This window comes from Aethalodelphis obliquidens, unplaced genomic scaffold, assembly GCF_003676395.1.
Source record: "Aethalodelphis obliquidens isolate GAN/ISIS:26980383/991018 unplaced genomic scaffold, ASM367639v1 scaffold118, whole genome shotgun sequence".
Lineage (NCBI taxonomy): Eukaryota > Metazoa > Chordata > Mammalia > Artiodactyla > Delphinidae > Aethalodelphis > Aethalodelphis obliquidens.
Window position 1 is genome coordinate 2951585 of NW_020838062.1, and position 26269 is coordinate 2977853.

Genomic DNA, 26269 nt, shown 5'->3' on the forward strand with positions numbered 1-26269 from the left:
CTCTGCGCCACCAGGGAAGCCCCCCCCAAGAGCCTTTTTAATCATCTCTGATGACAGCCACAGTGCTGCTGGTGTTAATTTCTCCTCTAAATGTCATAGTTCCACTTTAATACCCTGTGATCCCGAGACTAAATTGTAAAGTTACGATCAAAACAATTGCTATATAAAGTAATAAGGGGAGAGGAGAGGAAGCAGAGAATTCTATATATATAACGTATATATATATGTATATATGTAGTATACATACCACGTCTGGGACAGTGTGAATCTCTGCTTTTGTCGGCCTAAGCTCTCTGCAGTAGTGAGGGCCAGGTCGACCTTGACCAGGGGAAGTCTGTGTTGTTGAGTCCATGCATAACACACCCCTGCCACCATGGCCGCTTTGTTCAGGGGCCTGTTGAGCGAGCGCTGGGGTTGCTGGGAAGGAGGCTGGCTGGCATCCACAGAGCACATCTTTCAGTCTCATCTGCCGTGGACGCCCCTCTGAAAGGTCCGTCCACATTCCTCTTCCCCAAACCTATGTTACCAAACTTCCAGCCCTGTTCTTTCCAAGTCATGACCATTTAGCCAAATCAGTAGCAGTTTCCTACGAATCTATGCAGATCCATACTTCTGGCCGTCCCTCAGGCCAGTCAGAATGGGCAATCAACTACATCAAGTTAAATAGCTTCTGCACAGCCAAAGAAAGAACACTGAAAAAACAACCTATGGAAAGGGAGAGATATTTGCAAACCATCCAGCAGATAAGGGGTTAATATCCAAATATACATAACATGCAACTGAACAGGAAAAAACTAAATAATCTCATTTCAAGATGGGCAAAGGACCTGAACAGACATTTTTCCAAAGAAGACATCCAGGTGGCCAACAGGTTCATGAAAAGATGCACAACATCACTAATCATCAGGGCAACGCAAATCAAAATCGCGGGGTGATATCACCTCACACCCGTCAGAACGGCCATCATCAAAAAGAGACAGAGGGCTTCCCTGGCGGCGCAGTGGTTGAGAGTCTGCCTGCCGATGCGGGGGACACGGGTTCGTGCCCCGGTCCGGGAAGATCCCACATGCCACAGAGCGGCTGGGCCCGCGAGCCATGGCCGCTGAGCCTGCGCGTCCGGAGCCTGTGCTCCGCAACAGGAGAGGCTGTGACAGTGAGAGGCCCGCGTACCACAAAAAAAAAAAATAAAAAGAATCTGCCTGCCGATGCAGGGGACACGGGTTCGTGCCCCGGTCCGGGAGGATCCCACATGCCGCGGAGCGGCTGGGCCCGTGAGCCATGGCCGCTGGGCCTGTGCGTCCGGAGCCTGTGCTCCTCAACGGGAGAGGCCACAGCAGTGAGAGGCCCGCGTACCACAAAAAAACAAAAAGCAAACAAACAAACAAAAAAAGAGACAGATAACAAGTGTTGGTGAAGATGCGGAGAAAAGGGAAGCCTTGTGCACTGTTGGCGGGAATGTGAATTGGTGCAGGTACTTTGGGTATATTATATACGCAAAGGAAATCAAACCACCTTCTTGAAGAGTTTTCTGCGCCCCAATGTTCACAGCTGCACTATTTACAATAGCTAAGACATGGAAACAAGTTAAGTGTCCTTCGATGGATGAATGGATAAAGAAGATGCAGTATATATATACAATTGGATATTATTCAGCCATAAAAAAAGAAAGAAATCCTGCCACTTGGGACAACGTGGATAGAACTTGAGGACACTACGCTCAGTGAAATAAATCAGGCAGAGAAAGACAAATACTGCGTGTATAATCTCATTTCTGTGTGGAGTCTAAAAAAGCTGAAGTGATAGAATAGACAGTAGGACGGTGGTTGTCAGGGGCTGGGGGAAATGAACACGTGGTGGTCAAGGGCACAGACTTCCGGTTAGAAGAGGAATAAGTTCTGGGGTCTAAGGTACAACATGGCGAGTATAGTTAATAATACTGTATTGTATACTTGAAAGTTGCTATGAACAGCAAAGTGACCCAGTCATACATATATACGCATTATTTTTCATATTCTTTTCCATGATGGTTTATCACAGAATATTGAATAGAGTTCCCTGTGCTCTACAGTAGGACCGTGTTGTTTACCCATCCTATAGATACTAGTTTTTATTTATTTATTTATTTATTTTTTATAGATACTAGTTTGAATCTACTCATCCCAAACTCCCACTGCTTCCTTCCCCCACCCCCTCCCCCTTGGCGACCACAACTCTGTTCTATAAGAGTAGATCTCAAACGTTCTCACTAACAACAACAACGACAAAATGATAATTCTGTGAGGTGAAGGATGTGTTCACTAACACTATTGTGGTAAACATTTTGCAACAAATACGTGTACCAAATCGTGGTGTTGTACACCTTCAACTTACATGATAGTATATGTCAGGCCCGCCCGTGAATGGTTCTGGCAGGCTCCCAGCAGACTGTGCAGCGCCATCCACAAGCCAGGCTCCAGTTGCTCCCTCCTCACTCACCTGTCCTGCAAAACATCCCGGGAAGCACAGACGTGGCAGAAGGAGAGGATGTGCTGCAGGAAACCGAGGCGCTTCCTCAGGCTGCTTTCCTTCTGAAACCACCTGAGCTCCCGTCTCTAAAATCCCATTTCCACTCATGGCGACGCGCCGCTGCACGTGCCCAAACTATGGCTTGACAGGTCAGACCGACACCCAGTTCTGGATGGAAAACTCAGGTCACCCAGAGTCCTAAGAGTTCAGTCTCTTCCAGGGCCCGATAGCAAAGCCAAGTCTGCTTCTCCAAAGGAGAATGGTTATCGGAAAGAAGAGGACATGGATTTTCTACAAAAGCCTAAAGGTCTGCGTGGTGACCCCCCATCGGTGCTGGCCAGAGACTCCGCCCAGTCTCACTACCTTCCACAGACATTTTGAGAAGTATTGGACCTGCTGGGTCACAAGGCCCAGTTGCAAGTGCTCCTTGCACGGCAGCCTGGACTCACTGCAGAGTTCTCTCCTGCTCAGGTCCCCACACAAAGTGGCAGCCTTGAGTTACACACTCGATGGGTCAATGTGGCACACTCACCTGTGATATATATTCCACAATCGGAGAGAGTACACCAAACGTTATTTTTAGAGGTGTTTGGTGTAGGTTCAGCGTCCTGTCTTTCACCTTGAAGAGGGTATCTTTACATTCCGTAGAGCATTGAACTTCCCGAAACTTCACTGAGGTTTTACTTCCCTAACTTTTCATGGAGTAACTCTCCCCCCTTCTAGTCCGGGTATGTCTTACTAAGGCATCTCTAGTACTTTCTGCCTCTTGCTCCTCATATCCAATCAGGATGATGTCATTGATGTAGTGAACCAGTGGCTGTTGTGAGAAATGGTGAGACAAAGTCTCTAAGCGTTACATTATGTCAGAGAGGAGGCGAGGTGACATGGCCCTTAGGTGCGCTGTTGGCCCTGCCAAGTAAAAACAAAGTGCTTCTGGTGGACTTCGCAAAATGGTATGGAGTTAAACAGTCAATAGGGCAAGACCTGCGTACCAGGGGCCAGGGGTTGTGTGTTTACTGCTTCGGTAAAGAGACTACCTCTGGAACAGCAGCTGTAATCCGAGTCACTGCCTGATGAAGTTGACATCAATCCATAGTCATTCTCCAAGATCTATCCACCTTCTGCCCAGACTCAAATAGACAAATGGGGATATGAGCAAATATCATCACAACTGCAACTTTCAAGTTCAAGACACAAATACCTGCAGCTCCCCCTAGGACACACCTTCGTGTTCCTTCCTCTACATCAAGCCAGGGTTGTTCTGGCGTCTTGATATCATTGAACTTAGGCCACAGCTGAGTCCAAGTTTAAGTCAACCAACCAAATAGGCTGTTAGAATCCCTTCCAGCTGCATGGGCTAACATTAAATATAGACTCTCTGGGGGACTTCCCTGGTGGCACAGTGGTTGGGAATCTGCCTGCCAATGCTGGGGACAGGGGTTCGAGCCCTGGTCCAGGAAGATGCCACATGCCGCGGAGCAACTAAGCCCGTGCGCCACAACTACTGAGCCTGCGCTCTAGAGCCCGAGAGCCGCAATTACTGAAGTCTGCGCGCCTAGAACCCGTGCTCCGCAACAAGAGAAGCCGCTGCAATGAGAAGCCCACACACAGCAATGAAGAGTAGCCCCCGCTCGCTGCAACTAGAGAAAGCCTGCACACAGCAACGAAGACCCAACTCAGCCAAAAATAGGTGTCCCCTTGCAAAGCATCAGAGAGCTTCCACGACAGCCCTAAAAATTCTCTTCCTCTTTGCAGCCGTGTAGCTGAAAGTGCTGCAAATCAAGCACAACGTTTCATTGTGCGGGTTGCGGAATCCCAAGGTCAGATGAGTTCCCAGCCTCTCCACGTTTCTCATGTGAAAGGCAGGGCAGTGGGTGGGGAGGAGTGAACGGCGCCTTCAAGCCGAAAGACGCAAACAGACCCATCCCCAAAGCGCCTCTCAGGATGTGATTCCTGACACCACCCCTGTTACCAGTTTCTCCATCAGCCTAGACCCAATCAGGAAGCAGAAACGATGGCAGGTCCTTCCCTAGCGCCCTGCACAAGCCTGCCAACACCTTGATCCTGGGCTTGCAGCCTCCGGAACTGGGAGACAGTTCATTTCTGCTGTTTAAGCCCCTCAGCTTGCAGTCCTTTGCTACAGCAGCTCCACAAACTCATACAGCCCCTAAGCCTGGAAGGAAGGGAAGGGGCTGCGACTCCTCAAACAGCAGCTTGGACAGGGGCCCTGATCGGTGACACTCAGTGTCCGAGTGGGGGCAGAGCCTAGCTAGTGCTGGGGTCTCTGAGCTCAGAAAAGAGCCCCAGGGGGCGGGGACCCAGACCTGTGAGGAGGACGGGCACTGATTGCCTGCGAAGTGGGATGCAACAAAGCTGCTTTTGTAAGTGTTGGGAAATCTGAAAATTGGATTCAGCTGGTGCCGTGAGGCTGCGCTGCTGACAGCTCGGATGAAGAGGACTCGCGAGGTGAAGCTCCCAGGAGGGCGCATGTCCCTTCTCCCTCTTCCAGCTTTGCCGTCTCCCTCTAACACCCCGTGAGAGCAGAGCCTACGACGGGGCCAGCTTGGCAAAGCAGGAGTGCGGTTTGCAGAGCCTCTGCTCACGCATCAAGAAGCAGAGGACAACAAAGTGGGTTGGGACTCAAGACAATGGCTTAATACCTGGCCCAGCCGCGTTCCTCCTAGGGCATATCACCCCCAAAAACCGACTGCATAGATCCGCTGTACCCAGAATAGCCAGGCAAATGGATGAGCAAATTGCGCTGCGTCCATACGATGGATACCCCCCAGCAGTGAACGGGAGGGCTGACGTCACGAGAGGGGCTGTCTCTGGAGCAAGGTGTTGGCTGGGTAGGGGCATAGAGGGGCTTTCCGCAGTGACGCAAATGTTCTGAGTGGTGGGTTCAACAGTGATAAATGCAGGTGTGCACTTCATGCCACGCGTGCTAACTGCCAACAATGACATTTTGGGGGGGTTTAGGGCAGTGAAATGACTCTGTATGACACTGTACATTTGTCCAGATCCATAGAACATACAACGCCAAGAGTGAACGCTAAGGTAAGCTGTGGCCTTCAGTTAACGAAAACGAATCACTGCCGGATCATCACTTGTAACAAATGTTAAGACGTGAATAATGAGGGAAACTGCTGAGGGGCGGGGCTGAGGGACTCTGGGGGAACTCTCTACTCTCTGCTCAGTTTTTCTGTAAACCTAAAATTGCTCTTAAAAACAATGAGGCAGCCAGGGCAGACATGGCAGCTCCAGCTCAGCAGGACCCCAGGCTCCTTTTACGTCGCTGCTCTGCCATGCCCTCCATTCGGCGGTGCAGGATGGCTCTCCTCGCAGGCTGGGGAGACGGAGCCGGGCAGAGAAAGGCACACTGTGCTTCCTTAAGGGCACAGCCCAGAGGTTGCCCCTGCACTCACATTCCTCTGGCCCTACCTAGATGCAAAGGAGTCTGGGAGATGTATCTTCAGCTGAGCAAAATTCTATTGTTATGTAACAAGAAGACAGGTATTGGGGACAAGAAGCAGATGCTGCTACAGGTGGAGATTAAGTGGGGCTGATGAGCGTAGACAGCTCTTGAGGGGCGGTGCGGTCAATAGGGGCAGAGAAGCCGGACAAGAGCTGGAGGGGGGCGTGGTGTTAGTAGTGGGTGTTTTTAGTGATGGAGGCTGTTACAGCATGTTTGCCCGTGGACTGATCAACAGGGACAGAAAAATTAGAGATACAGAAAAGGCAAGGTGGGCTTCCCTGGTGGCGCAGCGGTTGAGAGTCCGCCTGCCGATGCAGGGGATACGGGTTCGTGCCCCGGTCCGGGAAGATCCCACATGCCGCGGAGCGGTTGGGCCCGTGAGTCATGGCCGCTGAGCCTGCGCGTCCGGAGCCTGTGCTCCGCAGCGGGAGAGGCCACAACAGTGAGAGGCCCGCGTACTGCAAAAAAAAAAAAAAAGAAAAGGCAAGGAAGGCATAGCAGAACAATCGTTGATGGGTCCTGGTGGGGCGGGACCCAGTGCCTGGGTGATGGGCTGACCTCAGACTTCGGCTCACCCACAGGGGCCGGAGGACAGAGCGTTCAGGTCTGGGGCTGGGCAGGGGGTGGGGGGAGGGGACAGAGTTGATGGTGTGAATGTGGGCAAAGACGGCCTCTTCTGGTGGTTTCTAGTGGCTCAGCTAAAGATGAAACCAAGGCCTCGGCTGAGTGCAGAGGCCAGGGGCTGGGGAGCGGTGCAGGAATCCGGCCTGGGAAAACCAGGGAGTGAACCGACGCAGAGATCCCCAGGCTGTCCCTGTGGGTCCACTTGCGGTGTTTGGTCACTGCTTTAGAGGGCTGGGCAGCCCTGGGGCCCGAAACCGTGGTGACAGCCTAGAGCTCAGCTCCCCTGGAGGCCAGTGGGAACGAGAAGCAGGCAGCAGGGCCCCCGGGGGCAGAGAGCCGGGCCTGGCGGGGCAGGTGGACCGCAGCGTGCAGCACGGTAGGGGACAGGGTGTTCGGTAAAATGACAGCAGCTCCTCTTTGTTTCCAGGTTTTTATTTGCCTTTTATAATTCTGATATTTATGTACATATATATATAGACTTTTGCTTTTTGTAAAGGGCTCATCCACAGACCGAGCAAAGGCATATGGGGAGATGGGGGCTGCTGGGCGGGAGCGCAGCAGAGCCGGGAGAACCAATCTTTCCTTTTTTTTTTTTTTTTTTTGTCTGTTTTTATTTTTCCTGGGATGGGATCATCAAAGCTAATTGCTATAAAACCTAGAAACCACCTAGAGACTCAGACATCTGCCTACACACTAGTGGCATATGGGGAAAGGGCATGGGTGCAAACTTTCAAAGTCACGGTGTATTTACATCCCAAGGTGGGGCTGGGGGAGGCTGAGGAAGGGAACTGTTCAGACTGGGGGCGGGGGCGGGGGGTCACTAAGGGGTCCTGGGGTGCGGTGGAGGCTGGGAGAGGCCAGGGTCAGGGGGGAGGAGGTGTGCCTGCCCCGCACCTGGGCAGTGACGGAGGCCACTTGGATGTCGTCTGGCGGGTACCAAAGGCAGCGTGTGTATGGAACTCCTGAAAGCCGGCCGCAGGGTGGGGTGGGCCGGGCCGAGTGCGACACCGGCAGGTGGGACTCTGGGCTCTCCAGATGGCCTCCTCTGCACCCATGGCCAGCCTGCCCAGCTCCCATCCCAGTTGGAGCAGAGATGGCAAAGAAAAGGGAGCAGATGGTGGGGACACTGTGTTCTGTCCCCTGTCCCAGCCAGGCTGGCCAAGCAATGGCTGGGGGTGCAGGTGCCAGCCGTGGTCCTGAGGAGACCCCACCGGGCAGCATCCCCGCTTCCTCTGCCCTGACCACAGCCTCTCTCTGCCCAAAGGCCGGCGAGGCAGCACCTGAAGGCTCCTGATGTGTGGGTGACTGGCCCCCGAGCTGGAGTAAAGCAGTGTGTGCCCAAGAAGGGGTGCAGCTGGGTTTTGGCAATCAAGTGGGGACCAGGCAGTCAGAAGGGGATTAGAGGCAGTGAGTTCCTCTTCTCTGCCCCCGACTTAAGCCTCCCTCGGGCTCAGGATCAGAGGGCCGGGCCACCGCCTGGTGAAGAGAGGGAGGGGCCTCAGTCCCAAGGTCAGGGACCCAGCACAGGCCTCGGACGGGGGGGGCTTGGCCTCTGAGTCGGCTGCGGCCTGGCCCTGGGCTGGCTGGACCCTGCTACTCCAGGGTCCCCGCAGGGTTGATGGGGGAGGCGGCCCCTGAGCTGTCGTTGCCTCCCGCCGCCTCCTTCTCCTTCTTGCCACTGTACTGGCCGATGAAGGAGCCGTCCTCGTTGAACTGCACGTCCACGCTGCCCCCGTAGTCGGCCAGGCTGTCGTCACTGCCCAGGGGCTTGATGTCTCCGTTGAGGGATGGCTGGCTGCTGCCGAAGGCCTTCTCCTCGTTGTCACTGCAGGGGGAGGGCAGAAGGGAGTGGGAGGCTGCCCAGCAGTGCCCAGCAGGAGCTGGCAGGTGCTGGCCTGCAGAGGAGGCCTGGCTGGGGGCGGGGCAGAGCCCCAGGGGCCTGGGTTCCGCTAGTCTTCCGTCTTCCGTCTTCCGTGTGCTCTGAATGTACTGGGGCAGAGGCCCTCCGCCTGGACACACTGCCGGGAGGGCAGGTGGCACAGCACGAGTGGGGCGAGGCTTGGGCGTGCCCTGGATCCTGGGGGAGGTGGGGGGCTCGCGGGGCCTGGCTCCCATCTGCAGACGAGATGGGCGGGGGTACCTGTACCGCTGTGGCCCCGGCAGAGCCCAGAGAGTGGCAGCTGGGATGGGGACAGGCAGGCCCGGGAGCTGAGTGTCAGCGTTGGCTTCTCCCTGAAATAGGGAGCTGCCGGGCCGGAGAGCCGGGGGCGCGCAGAGGTCTGGCAAGCAGGGGCCGGTGGCACTCCCGGGCACACGGCGGCCATGGGAGGCCCCCGGCCCTGCAGTCTAACAGCATCTCCCCACCCGCCCCGCCTTACCTCTCCAGGGACCTGCCGGTACCCCGCAGCACGAAGGAGAGAGAGAGAGACGGGGTCAGGCCTGAAAGCGAGCAGCTGGGCGGCCCATCGGCGCCTGCCCCCGCCCAGCTCACCTGTACTCGCCGAAGGCTTCGTCCTTCATGGGCCGGGCCTCCGAGTCCGCCTGGGTGTCTTCCTTGTCCTTCACTGCAGACACAGAGAGGGCCCAACTTCTCCTCCCGCCCAGCCTCCACCGAGCAATGGGCCTCGCCCCAGGCGGGGACGCAGGCGAGGCTGTCCCTCTGGGCCCTGAACACTGACAGCACCCTGTTTCAGCGGCTCTCAGGAACCGACAAGCCTTCAAGGGTGAACTTCTCGCCCCCCGTGGGCCTGGCTACCACGCGCCCCGGTGTGCGCAGAAACTCCCCTTAGGCCTCCTGCCTGCCCCCAACACACCCACCCCATCCTGCCAGGGGCTCCCGGGACCAAGGAGAACTCGCAGGAGGGATGAACGGGGGCCCTCGGCGACCATCCTCCCTGAGCCCTGGGGTCAGGAGTTACCTGAGTACTTGCCACCCTTGCTGCGCTTGATAAAGCAAAGGATGAGGAAGATGAGAAGCAGGACGATGATGGCGCTGACGAAGCCGATGAACCAGCCCTCCGTGGCAAAGCCGGCGGGAGGGAGTCTCACTCGGCCTGGCAGGGACAGTGGGAAGGAGAACGAGCCCAGGCCCGGGGTAAGATGCTGGGTCCCGGGCGCTGCAGACCCACCACCTGAGCCTGCCCCCCCCCACCCCGTTCCCAGCCTTGTGCGCGGGCTTCCCTCAGAGCCTCTAGTTCCATTGGTCCACTCCCGACCCCTCCACCCCCGGGGACCGGGCAAGGGCAGGTGAGGGCCAGGCCCATGGACGCCAGAGGGCCCGGGAGGAGCGATAAGCTGGGGCGAAGCGTGCTTGGAGCTGAGGCTTGCGGGGGACCCTCTGCGGGACAGGGAGAGGACCTTCTGCAAAAGTGGTTGCCCTGGCAACAGTTCAAACAGAGGATACAAAAAGGGATCGTTCCAGGGACCCAGACTTCTCCATCCTGGGCCGCGGGGCACCCAGGTACTGGGAGGAAGAGCCGAGCCGTGGCCTGGGGCCTGAGGTGGCTGTAGCCTGGCCGGCGACGGAGGGACGCTGACCAGTCAGTGCCCGAGGCTCCCTTACCAGTGCCGTTGGTCTTCACGGCCATCTGGTGCAGGAGAACCCTCTCCTTGAGCAAGTGGATCTCGTAGTCGGTGTCAGGCTGCAGGTCCCACTGCGTGTAGGAGCTCTGGTTGTAGCTGACGTACTGCGGCGGGAGATGAGCGCCCAGCTTCTCATCTGTAGGGGTGAGAGGGCAGCAGGGGTGAACGGGAGGGCCCGGCAGCACCCTGGCTCCACGCCCCCCCGCAGCCCCTCTGGGCCCTGAGCCCCCTTCCCCCGACTACAGGGTCCCCTTTTGCGCTCACCCCCCAGGGCTTTGAACCAGATCTGGAACCCGAAGTTGCACTGGCCCTCCTTGGGGACCCAGGAGACCACGCTGTAATTCTCGCCAGCCATGGCCGAGATGTTGCCAAAATCCGGGGTCCCTGGAGATTGAGAGAGGGTGTGGGACCTCGAGGCAGCCCCTGGGCCGCCCTCGTGGGCCCGGCTGCCTAGCCCCCCGCCTCAGCCCCCTCCAGCTCACCAGATAAGGCCATGGTGCCTCCTTCCCGCACGATTGCCTCTCCAGGGCCCTCCTTCGTTGTGGCCTGGAGCTGGAAGCGGTACCGCAGGTGGGGGCTGAGGTTCGTCAGATTGTGCATCCGCAGCTCAGGGTCCGGGAGGTCGAAGGACAACTGCTCTTTGCCCCCATCATCCACTGCGAGGACAGGCGAGGAGTCGGCTTTGGCCGCCAGCACCGCCCACCCCCGGCTCCCCTCCACCTCCCAGCCGGGCTGGGCCGAAGCTCCGGGCCCACGACACACGTACGAGGTTGGTAGGAGAGCACGTAGCCCGTGAGCACGCCATTGTGGCTGAGCGGGGGCTGCCAGTGCAGCAGCAGGCTGGTGTCCGACTGGCACTCCAGGTGCAACGCCTCGGGGTGTCCAGGAACTGCGGGGCACAGAGACCAACGGCAGGTCGTCGCCCTGGCAACCCGGGTGGGGGGAGGGCGGGGCAGGGGTGCAGGGCGCAAAGCTCACCTCCCTCGGGGGTGCTGAAGGTCATCTCGCTGGCGGGCCCCAGTCCCCGGCCGTTAAAGGCCTGCACCTCCAGATGGTAGGAGCTGTAGGGCCGCAGGCCGCCCAGGATGGCGCTGGTGCTGTTGGCAGGCACCAGCACGTGGCCTCTGTGGACGTGCCTCTTGCTGTGCCTCCTCTGACTGCCCTCCCACCAGTACGTCACCTGCAGGCGGACAGGAGACCCCGAAAGGGCAGAAGGCCTCTGCCAGTGACCCTGGGGCACGTGTTCCCCCCTGCCCTCCCAGGGGAGCCTTCCTTCCAACCTGAGCACTTCCGAGAGAGCAGCTGGCAGAAGCCCGCCCCCAACCTTGTCACTCCTGGTAGCCTCACCCCTCACCCCGGGGATCTCCCCAGCCCCTACACCTCGGACTCTTACATTGTATCCCCGGAGGTGGCCCTTGACCTGGGCTGGGTCCACAGGCCACCATCTGACCAGCACCGTGCTCGAATTGAGGATCTTGATGCCTTCCAGCTCAGGGCTTGCCTGGGGGTCTGGAAACGGCCAATGACACGGATGAGGGCCTGTGGCATCCTGCGGCCAGCCCAGAACCCCGCCCTCCCGCAGGGGGATGGCGGCTCTGGATGCGATATGAGGCGTGGGCAGTTTGATGAGCAGGGCGTTCACATGGTCTCAGGGTGTCTCCCTGCAGACTGTTTATTAGTCGCGAGAGAAGACGGTAACTACGCCGAGTAGTAACTAGAAAAGACCTTGACTGGATGACCAAGCTTAACATCTGGTAACGCTCTACATTCAAGGAACGGACAGAAGCAGGATACCTAGACCCCATGCAGGATCCTGAATGGGACCCTGGACTGGGGTGAAGACACCACTGGTCCATACCACGGGGGTACCGGCTGCCACCCAGATAGATGCAAAGTTATAGATGCCAACTTGCTGACGGTAAATTTCTTTCTGGATCTTCATGACGGCACTTTGGTCATGTAAGGAAACATCCTTACTCTTAGGAAATGCACTACTGTATATTAAGAGGTAGGAGCTGGGCACCTGGGCGGATCCCTGAGGGGCTGGGGGGGAGTGGGCCATGCCGGCGCACGCAGGCTCCACCCCCGGGTGTGGGCGGGGCCAGCCCAATACTCACAATCCTCCCCAGAGTAGCCGATGGTGATCTGGGGCTCCGGGCCCTTGCCCTGGCTGTTGACGGCCTGGACCTTGATCTCATAGGGCACAAAGGTGGAAGTGTTGGACACCACCAGGAAGGGGTCGCTCACGATCCGTTCCTGCCAGGCCCCCTGTGTCTTCTGAGGGCGCCACTGCACGCGATACTGAACCTGGGGGGCATTCCAGTCCATCCACCGGAGCGGCTGGAGCGGGAGAGCAGAAAGGGAGCTGGTTGGCCAAGCGCCCCGTTCCCCGACCTCTGATCCACTCCCCAGCCCAGCCTCAGGTCCCTGGTCCTTAGGACAGCCAGGGGGAGCTGCAATATCTGGGTGCCGGTCTTACGTCTGGGGGTGAGCTCAGCCTCGGGGCCGCCTCACCTTCCAAGTGATGACCATGTTGTTGGTCTCGTTTCCTTCCCCCTTCACGTCCACGGGGTTCTTCTCCGGGGCTGCAAAGTAATGTGTTAACACATCAACGCTGTGGGGCTCCTGCTGAGGCCGTGAAGGCCCAGGACCAAGGAAGCAATGAGCCGTTCTGGCCCTGGAAGCAGAGGAGCTTGGGCACGGTCATTTCTCTAGACTCTCCTTGCAGAGCCCAGGGGGCCCGGCGCCTGAGGCCCCGCCCAGGTGCTCACCTGCTTCTGGAGTGAGCACGGTCTCCGAGGCTGGGCTGGGCTCCCCAGGGCCGTATTTGTTGATGGCAGTAACTCTAAAGGTATAGTGGACATAAGGCGACAGCTTGAGGGTGGTGGAGGTCTGGTTCCCGGGCACCTTGCCCAGACTGTGCCACTTGTCAGGCGCCATCTCCTTGTCCTCGAACTCAATGTCATACTCTGCCAAGAAGTGGGGGGCGGTGACGGGGCGGCAAGGTCTGGCCCTCCCTGAGGAGGGGAGAGGGCGCCCCAGGCGACTGGTGTCCTCGGGCTCCTGCGAGCGACCCGGAGCCCCCGAACACAGGTGCGTGCTTCAGTGAGCCGGGCGGCCCCGGAGCCGCAGCTCTGGGAGGAGGGTGGGCCCGCCAGGAGGGAGGGCCAGTGGGGCGCCACGCTGGGGGCCTCTTACTCTCAATGGGGGCGTTGTGGTCGTCAGCGGGGCTCCAGGACAGGCGCACCTCGCTCTGCTTCAGCAGGTGGCGGTCAGACAGCTCCAGCTGAGGCACGGGGCCGGGGCTCCCTGAGGGCCACAGAGGGTGGATCTCGGGCCCACTCACAAGCCAACCACCCAACCCCCCTGCCCGAAAGCGCCCTGCACTGTAAGCCTGGGCTCCCGTGCCCCCACACCTCTGGGCCACGAGCCTCATACCACGCGGGACTCACCCACCACCAGGAGCCCTGCCCTGCTCTCCACCACGTCCAGCTTGGTGCTGGCCACGCAGCTGTAGTTGCCCTGGTCGCTGTAGTCCAGGCTGTGGATGACCAGGCGCCCGTCCTCTATGAAGTACCTGGCGGGGGTGGGGGGCACGCGTGTTCTTCTGCTCCCAGCGGACCCGCTACTCCCTGCCACCTGCACTCTGCTCGCCCCGCTCCCCTCTCCTGCCAGAACCTTCCCCCTCAAAGCGGGGCACCCACCCCCCATGGATGAGGCCAGGAGGTCTGGACGTCCTGCCTTTCCCACTCTTCCCCCTTCCACCGAGCCCAGGTTGGGGCTGGGCCCGCACTTGTCACTGTCCCCAAGCTCCTGGAGGTCGCGACCATCCCCGCGCCAGGTGATGCTGTGCTGCAAGGAGGGGTCAAAGGAGGCCTGGCACGTGAACGTCACTCGCGAGCCTTTCTTCTCGATCGCGCTGCGGGGCCCCTGTGTGATCTGAGTGGCATCTGAGGGCAATGACGGGAGGGGAAGGTCACTCCGGGGTCCCCCAGAGACCCTGACCCCCCTCCTGGAGGGGCTGCTGATCACATCGGACCTTTGACCTGCAGGTTAGCCACAATGGTCACGTTGTTTTGGTCATTGGCAGCCTGGCAGAAGTAGTGGCCGGTGTCATTGGCCTGGAGGTCTCGGATGCCCAGGGTCCCGTTGGTGTAGGGGAAGAAGCGCTCGTCCTGCAGCACTGTCTTTCCTTCCCTGTCCAGCCTGGTGCGAGCAGGGCAGGCCTGGCTCAGATGCCAGTGGGCTGGGCCCCCAGCCCTCCCTGGTTCCCTGGGCCAGGAGATGGTGCCCCCCGCTGGGGTTGGGGCACTCACCACTGCACGCTGGGCACAGGGGCTCCAAAGGCCTTACACAGAAGGTAGGCGGTGCTGCCCTGGACCGCCATGTACGTCTCGTTGTCTGGGGTCAGGATCTTGGCCGGCAGCTCTGAGGGAGGAGACGTGGCAGGACTGAGGGTCGGGCGGGCACCCACGCGCGATCAGGAGGCACATGAAGGGGCTGGCGGGGCAGCTTCTCCCAGGAGGGCTCGCAGCCTCTGGAAGCTGCCAGTGACTTCCAGGCGTTCTCAGGGCCCCGAGAGCCCTGCCCATCTTGCTTGCCGGCACCCGGCTCTGGCCCGTGCCAAGCTGAGCCTCTCTCGGCCTTAGGACACGCCAGCCCCTCCGCCTCAGATGCACCTCCCGTCCCAGCCACCCATGTCGTACCAATTATTTGAGGTCCCCCTGACAGTCTACCTCTTCCCAAAAGCCCCCCAGGCCTAGCCCCCTAGTCCTCCCCAAGACTCTGGGAGAGGAGCCGCTAGGCTGGCCTCGGGCACACCCTGGCCAGGGTGAGCCTCTGCTCAGTGACCTGTGCTGCACCAGACCACTGTCTGAGGCTGCTTCTTCACCTGGAAATACCGACAAAGAGCCTGCCTCTCCTCCGTGATCCCCACGCGCTGTTGGGAGGAGGGGCGGGAGAAGAGGGGAAGGCTCCCGAGAGGAGAAAGGGAGCCACGGCGGACAGAGCAGCCGTGGGCTGAGTCAGTGTGGTGGCCCTGCCTCGTGGGCTGCAGAGACGGACTGGGGGCTACGAGGCAAAGAGGCGGCGGCGGCTGGGTCCAGCTGGCTGGCACTCACCGACCACGTAAATGTAGGCGTTGGCCAGCAGGAGCCCGTGCCGGTTTCGGGCCTCACACTGGGTCACCATCGTGTCGCTGGGCTGCACGTTGCTCAGGATCAGGGCTCCATGGTGGATCCGGTACTTCTGGTCCTTGGCCAGTTCTGTGTGCGCAGAGGTGGCCCGCGGGCCCAGGGCCAGAGCAGTGAGCCACGCCAAGGCCGCTGCTCGTCCCCGCCGTCCCCAGGGCTCCCCAAGCTCACTCCCTGTCCCTGCCCGAGGCCCTGCTCACCCTCCACAGGGATCCCATTGATTCTCCAGGTGACCTCTGGTTGGGGCCTGCCCTGCACTTGGCAGTCCAGGCGGGCAGTCTCTCCCGGCCCGTACAGATGGCTCTGGGGCTTGTGTAGCCAGTACGGGGCAGCTGCGAGGAAGGGGAGAGCCGCCCTGAGCCCGCAGCCTGCAGCCAGCTCTTGGCCCTGGCCCAGACCCTGCCCACCCCTGCGACAGTGAGGGCTGCATTCTGGGCAGCCTGAACGGGATGAGCCGGCAGAGGCACCGTACCCTCCACGGTGACGTAGTAGGCATGCTGGTCACTGCCCAGGGAGTTCTCAGCCAGGCAGCGATACTCGCCGTCGTCCTCCTCCCCCACGTTCAGCAGCTGCAGGGTCTTGTTGTGGTTCTGGTAGGTGACTCGGTCAGCCGGCATGGGGCCGCTCGGGCGTAGCCATTTGATGGTGGGCGTGGGGCTGCCCGGGGCCACGGCGCACGGAGGCCAAGGAGAGAGCACAGGGGAGAGAGGACCAGGCCACTCAGCCCTGCCCCGGCAAAGGCTCCGCCCCGCCCCGCCCCGCCCCTCGCAGGGGGCACAGACTCACAAGCCCTCGGCGATGCACTCCAGGGCCAGCGGCTGCCCCTGCAGGGCCACCAGGTGGGTGCTGGCGTCGGTGGGGAAGAGCAGGCGCGGCTTCCTGTCCATCATGCTGTTGGCTGTGAGGACACAGAGCTGACTGCGGCGCGGCTGACTGTTCCCTCCACCCACGACGTTCCCAGGCCGGGTGATCTGGACACCCCAGCAAGCTCCCAGGGCTGCAGTTTCCTCCTCGCCCTCACCACCCGGGGAGGCGTTTGGGCCAAGCTGTCTTCGAGGAATGCCGGGGTGGCCTGACTGATGGGATGGGCCATGCCTGAAGGTGAGAGAGCAGTAGGGCCTTTGGGACTCACTGGCCTTGACCCGGAGGTCAATGGGTTCCTTTTGAATGATGGTCCGGGTGCCAGGGAAGTGGGCATGGCAGATGTAGTCTGAGTGGTTGTCCGAGGTAAGCACATTGGCGAAGTAGAGGTTGCCGTTCTGCCCCATGGTCACCCGCTCGTCCTGCTTGATGTGCAAGATCTCTGCGGGGTGGGGGAGGCAAGGAGGCAGAGGTCAGGACCCCCACCCAGGAATCACACCCACTGACACCCTCCCGCTCGCGGGCACCCACTGCTGTTCATCCAATAGATGCGGAGCGGCTCCGCGCTGGGGGGCGGGTGGCAAGGCAGAATCACCGACTCCCCTTCCTCCGCCTCGACGGGCCTCACTGTCTCCTTTGGCCACTTGGGGGTACCTAGAAGGGACAGAGAGACTGGCACTGTGGGTCTCAAGTCTCCTCCCGGCCAAGGCAGAGCAGGGGAGAGGAGGAGGGATAGCCAAGGGGGTGGGTCAGAGGGCCAGGCCGTGGGGAAGTTCACGTAAAGCAGGCAGACACTCTGGGTCCTTTTTGGGCTCAAGGCAGAGACCGGGCACTCCATGCAGAGGAGAGGACGGGCAGGAGGCCGGATGGCTGCGAAGGGTTAACTCTCCACAGTTCTCAGCTCCCACCAGGAGGACAGGATGAGGGCGGGTGGGGGAAGGCTGAGGTGCAGCGGTGGGGGGAGGGGAGCTGCGGAGGGATGCTGGAGTTACAGACCCTTCCATCATCCTGACACAGAAACCATGGCAACGGTTCCCAAGGTAACTGGAGGGGCAGAGAGGGGAGAGGAGTGCAAGCTCAGGAGGCAGAAAGCTCAGGGAGGATGGAATGCAGAGGGAAAACCCCAGGGAAAGGGCGACACAGATAAAGACAGAGCCAGAGAGCAGGAAGGAGGGAGCTGGAGGGGCCAGGTGAGAGGCGGAAAGCAGCGGGAGAGGAGACGGAGCGATGGGGGAGGCGGAAGGAGGTGACCGAGAGTGGTAGAGAGGAGATGGTAATTCGGGGATATGGACGGGGCGGAAGCCAAAGCCCAGGTAGTGGCTCAGACAGGCTCAATCCTCCACCCACTCAGTCGGTCAACAAGTCCAAGCCCACGCGCATCCCCCAGGCGGCAGGCCCCCGAGGCCAAGAGGGCGTAGAGCACAGAAGAGAGGGAAGGGGAGATGGAGCCGACCAGGAAGAACGGAGAAAGTACAAGGCAGGGAAGGAGGATGCGGCTACGGGCACACTTATCAGCCAGCTGAGGCTGGACTCTCACACGCGCTCCCCAGGCCTGTTTGGGGACCTTCTCACGTGCCCCAGGCCCTCCCCGGTCCCTGCAGCGCCTCGCACCCTCGGCCATGAGCTGGATCTCGTGGGACATGGCGGTGCCCAGCTTGTTGCTGGCAAAGCAGCGATAGGTGCCCTGAAAACTCTGGGCGAAGTTGCTGTTGTTGCCCGTGATGGTGAAGGAGCCAGAGTGGGGGGCCTGGTTCACGGTCACACCCGGCTCCTCCTTGGGTTTGAAGAGGACGCCGTCCCGAGTCCAGCGGAACCTGCGGGCAGAAAAAGGCTCAGAGGCCTGAGGCCGGGAACCCAGGACCGCGGCTGGCACAGGCCACGGCAAGGCTGCAAGCCGCCAGGGGCCCTGGGGACGGGCTGAGGCAGGGCGAGGACCAAGGGTGACGAGGGAGATCTGGGGTGTGTGCTCCCAGCTGTTGGGAGGCCCTGGGAGACACGAGGGCTGGAGATAAAGTCAGTGGTCAACCCCAGGGCTTAGAGGGTGAAGGTCACTCACTGCACTTGGGGTTTGCCGCTGGCCTCACACTTGAGGCTGATATCATCTGTGGGGAACACGACCACGCGCCGTGGAGACTGTTCCGTGATGACAGGGGGCTCCATCGCTGGGGACAGGATGGGGACAGTGGTGGTGAGGGTGGCCTCTGGCGGGCAGCGGGCCTTAACCCCTGTTCCGTGGTGAGGGAAGCGGGGTCTGGAGCCTTATAGGCCCCGCGGCAATGGGGTTGCGGGGAGAGGAGGAAGAAGCTGGGCCCAAAGCTGCTGGGGCGAATGCGGAAGGAGACAGAATAGAGAGAAGACGGCACTAAAGGTTTACAAAGAAAGAAACCAGAGGGGACAGATGGAGCCAAAGAGGAGGGCAAAGAGTGTGAAAGAAAGAAAAGAGACAAGGACAGACACAGACACAGACACAGACACAGACAGAAAGCCAAAAGGGAGAGAGGGGACCAGAGGGAAGGGGAGGCAGGAAACCCCGCGGACACAGAACAAACGTGTCCCCCAGGCACCCCAGGAGACAGGAGGGAGGCTGATGCGGCCTCCAGGCCTCCAGCACGGGACCCAAGAACCAGAAAAGACTGCAACCCGCGCAGGGGACACGGCACACAGGGAGAGCTGAGCATGTGCAGGAGAGGGGGAGGGACGCGCCGACACCCCCTCTTTTCCTCTCTCCTTGGCCTTCTGGGAAACACTCCCACCCTCCCCGCAACTTACCGTGGTGTCCTTCATCTGAGAAATCCAGGCAGCAAGGGAGAGAGGGAGAGAAAAGCTGACATGCCGCCCCAGCAGGGGGCCCTGGCAGGGGAAGAAGTAAGTGCGCGGGGAAGACACCCCTGGGGGAGGGGAGGCCGGGAGAGGAGGTGTAACGTGGGGACACGTGCCGGCGGAAAGAGGGGACACAGCTCGCATCACCAGTCAATGCCCAGGGGGAGCCAGGCCTCGGCTCCAGCACGCAGGGAGAAAGAAATCCGCGACTTGAGCGAAGAGTGTGCTTTGAACAGACCCTTGCATCTTCCTGGCAGGCCTGCAGAACTGACCCCCACCCCACGCAGGATGCCTCAGAAGGCTGGGAGGCAGACAGTCGTCAGCCAGGGCGCCCTCCCCTGCTCCAGCCCGCTTCCCTCCTAATCCAATTAGCACAGCTCAGTGTTTTCAATTACCCAGGCCCAGTCTTCAGAGCCCAGCTGCCCCCTCCCCTCCAAACCCTCCCAAAGGCCCTGCTGAATCTGAGTATCCATTGCCTGCAGGGCCGGCGCCAGCCCTCATTTTCTCCCCTTCCTTCCTCTCAGCCCGCCACCAAGCTCCCTGGAGCTGAGGCCCGAGCTACGGCCCCCAGTGCCGCTGGACTCAGCGCAGCACTGGCCAGGGTGGCTGTGAGGAGGGGAGAGAGGGGAGGGAAGGGTGGAGAGCAGTGGGCTGCCTCTGAAGGCTTTGTCTCTGCCGAAGACCTCAGTGTAAGGGCCCCCAGGAGAGAAGAGGGGCTCCCTGGGGACACTGCGGAGAGGGCCCTGCGCTGGGAAGGGGCCGGTGCAGGCAGCCCCAGAGCCAGAGCCAGAGAGAGGGACGACAGGCTGGGGAAAGCAGGGAAGGAGACAAAGGGGCCTGGAGTGGCCGGGGAGGGAGACAGCTGGAGGACAGTTTCCAACAGGGAGGCACCAGGCCGCCTGCCATATTGTATTGGGGTCAATAACAAGCGCCCGCCGGTGCCCAGGGCAGCCTCAGACTCGCCGTGCTCTTCGAGCTACTTCTCTTTCCTCTACCCTCCTTTCTCCAAATTCTCCCTGCGCCTCCACACACAGGTGTAGCGGGGCAGGCGGACGCCCAGGGCAAGGCCTGGCAGCGACTGAGAGGAGAAGGACGGGGGAGGAAAGCACGTGTGTGGGAATGTGGAAGGTGGGAGTCTGGGCACGTGCGTGGATGCTGCAGGCTGAGCTGCAGTGACTCTGTGCGCATCCGCTCATGCGTCTGTACTCGGGTGTGTCTCGCCGGAGTACATCTGGAGGCTGTGTCCCGGCTTGCATCCAGTGTACAATTTTGTGTTGCACACCCACTTCTGTGTTTGTGTGCATGACTGTGTTGCTTTGTGTCTAGACTTCTCACTGTGTGCCTCTCGGAGTCTCTGTGCCTGGGTGGGTACGGGTGGCTCGTCTGCGTCTCCCCACGTGCTTGTCCGTGTGCATCCGCAGCGGGGGGAGTGGCATGGGCGTGAGTGCATGCACCTACATGTGTGTATCTAAGGAGACATCCCGGCCTTTCTTCCCATCAGCCCCTCTCCACCTCCTCCAAACCCTCACTGTCCCCCAGTGCTACGTGCTTTCCAAACCCACCTCCCTCAGCCCCTGTCCCATTCCTGGCACGGACAGTCCCCACGTTCAGCCCAGGGCTCATCTCTCAGTGATGCTGGCCTCCTATAGGTCCAGGCTCAGAGACAAAGATGGAAAGGTGAGGGGGGAAGGGAGTGGAGCTACCGAGGAGACTGCCCCTCACGCAAGCCCAACAGCCACTCACAACGGTGTGTTTTCAGGAGAAAACATCGTCACAGTAACACACATTCCACACACACACACAGGTACATGCACACACGACCCACTACAATCCAATGTTAACAGTCAAATACCTACAGACCTTCACAAATGTGACCAGTAAGTAACGGTTATACTGACTCACAAACTTACCCACATAGGAGATCAAGCTCACACTCGGGAATACCCACACTTAGTCCATGACACCTCACGCATCTACAAATACATCCAGACAAAAATAACGTCTGGCCAACTCACAAGCATACACAAATACTCATGTTCGTTCAGTCACAACCTTCCAGCCACACTCCGCAACACCCACGCACCTACCCGTGACCCCCCCCCACGAAAGGTAATACTCCAACAGCCCCACCCCCAGCCCCACCAAGTAACTACACATCAAATCGCGAGGGCCCAGAAGGCTAAGGGGTCTGTTCCTGTCCCAGTTCACAGAAAGGGCTACCAAGGGCCCAAGATAGGATTACCCAAGCCAGAAGCCGGAGCGAGGCTAGAGCGAGCTAGCCGAGGACTGGGGATGGCCCCATTCACCTGCCCGCCCCATCCTCGGAGGAGGGGTGGGGCGGGCCGAAGGAGAGCGCGGAGGCCGGGAGGAGGAGGGTCCAGGGCCTGGCCCGCTGTCCGTGGTGCTGAAATCTCACCAGCCCTCCCTCACCTCTGGTCCCTGTCCGTGGTACTGAGATACCCCGAGTCTTCCACCCTGTCCTTTCCAGAGGTACTCAGCGTCCTGGGTACCTCTTGTCCACTCCCTGCCCAGGAAAGGAGGGGTGAGGGGCCGGAACCGGGAGAAGGTGAAGAGGTAGAAGATAAAGAGAAGCCCAGCGCGGCGGTGAAGGGAGGCGCCGAGGCTCCCTCCGGTTACTCACATTCCTCGGGGATCTGGATGAGCAGGCAGGGGCTGCACAGGAGGAGAGGCCACAAGTACCGCAGCGCCACGGCCATCTTCCCGGCGGCGCCGGCGGCTCGGCGCGGCAAAAGCCGGCCGGGCTCGGCTCAAGCTCCGGCCAGAGGGAAGGGGGCTGGTGGGCGGCTTGGGGAGGGAGCCGGGGGTGGGGACACTGCGAGAGGGGAGGAGGGAAGGGAAAGGTAAGGGAGGAGAGAGAACGGACGGATGTTAGTGACTAACATCTGGGCGAGCCTGGGCTCCTGGCCCCGCCCCCAGCCCCGCCCCCGGCTGTCCGGCTCCTCCATCCCTCCCTCCCCCCCACCTTGGAGAAGGCAACCTGCAAGAGACAGCAGAGGCTGGGGCTCCAGTTTGCCTTTCATCCCCTTCCTACTCTCTGTCTGTGCCTCCTCCGCCAGCTGCCTCTCCAGCACCAACTTGTTGCCCCGATCAGCTCCCCTGGGCATGCCACAGGCTGCTCTGTGCATGTCATCCTCGTGTGCGACTCAACACCCAGCAAGCAGATGCCTACGGGCATGAGTGGGGATGTGGGTCTGCACGTAGCCAGATATGCACATCAGCATCTTTGTGGCTGTGTGTGTCCACCTTCATCTTCTCACGAAGGGGGATGCACTCATGAGTGGGTGCGTGCACGCGGAAGTATATGTGTGTCTCGTGTGTCTGTATCTCTGGGGGATGAATCCTCATGTCTGCTATCTCTGTTTGCACACACAAGCATGCCTGCGCACATATGTAGAGAACTCATCACCGTCTCATTGCTGTGGGTTTCAGAGCCAACTGATCCCCGGGTGCTGTTCAGGCCTAAAAAGCTGGTGAGGGGCAAGGGGGACTTGGGAAGTGGGAACAGAGAAAGAAGGAAAGGGGCCCAAGAAGGCTGCATTTCACAGAACAGGTTGAGGAAAAGGAAGTCTGCCCTCAAAAAGTGGCAGGAGGGAGGCAAGGAGGAAAGCACCTCCCTGCTGTCCCTCAGGCTCCTGGGGGGACAATAGAAGCGACTGTGGCCTCTCCCCTTCCAGATGCTCCAGGCCAGGGTCGGAGCAGGGGTCAGGAGAAGCTCTGGGACAGTGTTTCTGACATCTCGAGTGTCTGGCAAGCCCACCTTCCGGGTCTTTGTCTGAGTCTTCAGGGCTCAACTGATAGATGTGTCCACCGCAAGACCAAGTGATGCCAGCTATATGCACATCCCACCTGCGTGCAAGAAGCCCCAGCGACTGAGGGCCCGGGGGAGGGGGCTTCTCTAACAACGACTAGAAGAGAAGACACTCCCAAGAAGACAGACCGTTTTGACTGCAAACAGGAAGAGGTGTGAGAAAGAGACAGTGGTAAAAGTGCAAGAAGGGCAAGAGCTTGGAGGCTGGGGCCTGGATGCCTTCACCAAGTCCATCCCGGGCATCCTCGCCATGCCCAGCCAGGGCCTTATCAAAGCGCGGGCCAAGCCTCAGCCAGAATGCTGAAGGGGTGGGTGGGGAGGCCTGGAACGCCATGCTAAGACATCCAGTGTGTCAGGAGGCAACCAGAAGCCACATAATGGTTTTGTGTAAGGTGACCCGAGAAGGGTGAATTCAGCAGACGGCCTGGGGACTGGGCAGGGAAAATGGACGGCAGCGAATAGCAATTAGATTAGACCCAAAGCTGGAGGGGGAGGGGGAGGAGCACCAGCGTGGGTCGACGTGGACGGGCTGAAGGCCAAGAGAAGGACTCGGAGGGTAAGAAGTGGCAAAGGCGTGGCCGATTCCCAACTTGCAGGAGCCAAGCTGGGGCCCAGAAAGGAGGGGCAACAGCGGACCCGTTCTGCCCCCACCTTCCTCCACAAAGCCCGTGCGAGCAGGGTGGGCCCCTGCAGCCTCGGCCTCGCCTTCAAGGCCTGTAGGAAGCAGTAGGAGACCCAGATCAGAGGGCAGGTGATCAAAGGCAGCCTTGGGAGCTCTGCGCGCTCTGGTCTTAGGAGGGGGAGGGGAGAGAAACGAGAGAGAATCTCAAAGGCGGATGAGAGGAGACCAGAGCACTCCCTTGGCTGGAATGATGACGGCTGTCTGTCCCCAAACTAGGTTCCCAGAATTGGGTTTGGCGTGTGTACCCCAGTGTATATGCAGGGGATATATGATGCTGCCAAAGCCCCTGGTCCCCACTCTCTGCCCCATCCCAACACCCCACAGTCTCACACCCAACCTCCTTTAGTCCCTGGTATTTGCCACCCAGCTCACCGCCTTCCCAGGCACTCAGAGGCGGAGAGGCCCCTGACAGCTGGGAGGGGCTCTGCCTCCTCCCGTCCCACTGCTGCCTGCCGGCTCTCGGATCTCTCCCCATTCCTCAGGCAACTACAGAGCAAGCAGCTCAGGTTGCCAGCTCGGCAGGCCCCCACCCCCCATCGGCACCTCCAGGGGCAAGGGAGGCGGGGGAGTGTTCCACAAGCTGGCGTACAGATGGAGCCACGGCCATGTCTGCAAAGCGGGGGCAGGCTGGGGAGGACTGAAGGGTGACAGACAGGGTGAGAAAGAGGCAGGAGGGAGCAAGAGAGACAGAGAAGTAGGGCTGGGGGAGGGAGGGCAGGGAACGGGAGACAAAGACGGATGCTGGACCACCACAGCAACCACGATGGAGAAATCCAGAAACAGAGACCCAGGCAGCGGGGAAAGGAAGAGAAGAGGGGAAAGGAGCACAAAGGATGAGACAGCTGCAGAAAGCACTGATGAGAAATGGCCGAAAGAGGAAGACTGGGGGCAGGGGGGCGGGGGGGTGTGCGCACGCGCGTGTGCACACCTACGCGCAAACCCAGTGGCGCTTCCTCGGCATCCTTGTCCCTGGGGGGGGGGGGGGGGGGCGGGCCAGGGGCGGGGAAGGGGGGGGGGGGGGCCGGGGGCGGGGGGGGGGGGGGGGGGGGGGGGTGCCAGGCAAGAGACAGGAAAGGAGGAGAGGAGGACCTGAGTCGGGGGAGGTGGACTTCTTGGGCTTGGAGCTGAGGTCGGACTGGAGACAAGCAGGAGGCAGAGAAGCTGCGAGCCAGGACCACAGACACACATACAGAGCAGCACGGCCCTGGCCACTTGTGGCACTAGGGCAAGGAGACGGTTATAGACAAGATGAGCAAAGCCACTGCTGGCCAGCCCTCAGGGAGCAGCTGGGGATCCCCACAGGGGAGGAGGGAGAAGCACCCAGAGGACCCCAGTGACTCCCTCCAAGATTGCTGTTGGCATGGAGAGAGCAGCCGCCTGGCTGACGGGGTGCCGATGCGTCCATGGGCCGGCACAACCGTGAGTGCCCACGTGCTGGGGGAGGAAACGACCAAGGCAGGCCGAGTACCCATCCTCTCTGGAGGCCTCATGCACACTCACGGGGGCAGGGAAGGAGAAAGGGCGTGGCGGGCTCTGAGGTGGCAGAGCCAGCAGGGAGGGGCTCAGTGGGACCCTAGGAGAGCGCCAGCCCTGGGTCCCGCGGCCAGTCCTCTCCTCTGGCCTCCGCCCTCTGACCGGGGGCTGGGGGACACTTGGGAGGTCGCGGAGCCAGGCTGAGACCTGGGATGGCTGCTTTCTTCTCTGTGCACACACACACCCTGGGAACCTCCAAGGGTGCCCTGTGCGTGCTCGCTGCACACAGGCCCACCGGCTGCCAGGTCCTGCCTGGAGTCCTCTCTGCCCCTCCCACCTGAGAGAAACGCACCTGCCCAAGGAGAAGTCACAGGCAGGTAGCCCAGCCCGTCTGTTCCGAGTGGGGGCAGCGCTGGGGGCTCAGCCCTGGTATGTGAGATGGTCAGAGTGTGAGTGCCAGGTCCACGTACTTGTGGGCTTGTGGGGGCACTTGGGGGCACCTACGCCTGGGCTGTCCCCTCAGCAGGGTGTATATGAGGGCGTGGGTGTCACCTACACCCCAGGCACTGTGTTCCTTTAAGGCTCCTCCTCACGCGCCCCCCCAGGCTGTGGCTGGCGGGTTTCCATGGAGATGGAGCCAGCTCCCTCCACTGGCAGAGATGGGGGAAAGCTTGCCGCAGCCTAATGGGTTATTGAGATAATACATAAAAGAGGCTGCTGGGTGGGAGCCCCCAAATGTACGCGGGGGCCCCGGAAGCCCTCGAGGACGGCTGCTTAGTCCTCGGTGCTCTCTGCCCCGCCCCTCCCTAAGGGAGAGCGGGCCCTCAGACCCGTTAAGGCTGCGGTCTCCAAGGCAACGGCAGCTCACCTGTAATGGACCATTCTCCTTACAGGATAAGGAAGGGGCGGGCCAGAGGTTAACCCTTTGTGGGAGAGGGGAGAACAGACAGTCTCCATTGAGAAAGCAAGGGGGTATCTCGCCATCGGCAGCCAGACAGACATTCCGCCCCCCTTCCCTATTTTATTAACTGAATTCGCGGGTAGCACTTACCGCACACCAGGGACTCTTCTAAACACCCCTACACGCATTACTCGTTGAATCCTTAAAATTACCCTGGGGACGGAGCAGTATCATTATCCCCATTTTACAACTGAGGAAACTGAGGCCCAGAACCGGAGCACCATGTCCAAGGTCACGCAGGTGGCACTGATGCTCAGCAGGTACG

General features: G+C 60.1%; 1 protein-coding gene across 1 annotated transcript; it reads right to left on the reverse strand.

The window, feature by feature from the left end:
- Positions 1–7034: 7034 nt before the first annotated feature.
- Positions 7035–21825, reverse strand: L1CAM (L1 cell adhesion molecule). Its single transcript, XM_027097990.1, has 26 exons — positions 21701–21825; positions 18296–18401; positions 17851–18053; positions 16771–16893; positions 16511–16681; positions 16165–16276; positions 15851–16035; positions 15579–15710; positions 15307–15450; positions 14503–14614; positions 14226–14392; positions 13980–14136; positions 13639–13763; positions 13385–13495; positions 12958–13155; positions 12701–12771; positions 12304–12526; positions 11580–11695; positions 11165–11366; positions 10953–11075; positions 10669–10842; positions 10451–10570; positions 10167–10322; positions 9523–9657; positions 9096–9168; positions 7035–8429 (listed from the first exon to the last, which is right to left on the reverse strand). The coding sequence occupies exons 1-26, from the start codon at positions 21774–21776 to the stop codon at positions 8198–8200; spliced, it is 3747 nt and encodes a 1248-aa protein (XP_026953791.1). The 5' UTR covers positions 21777–21825; the 3' UTR covers positions 7035–8197.
- Between the last annotated feature and the right edge of the window lie 4444 nt (positions 21826–26269).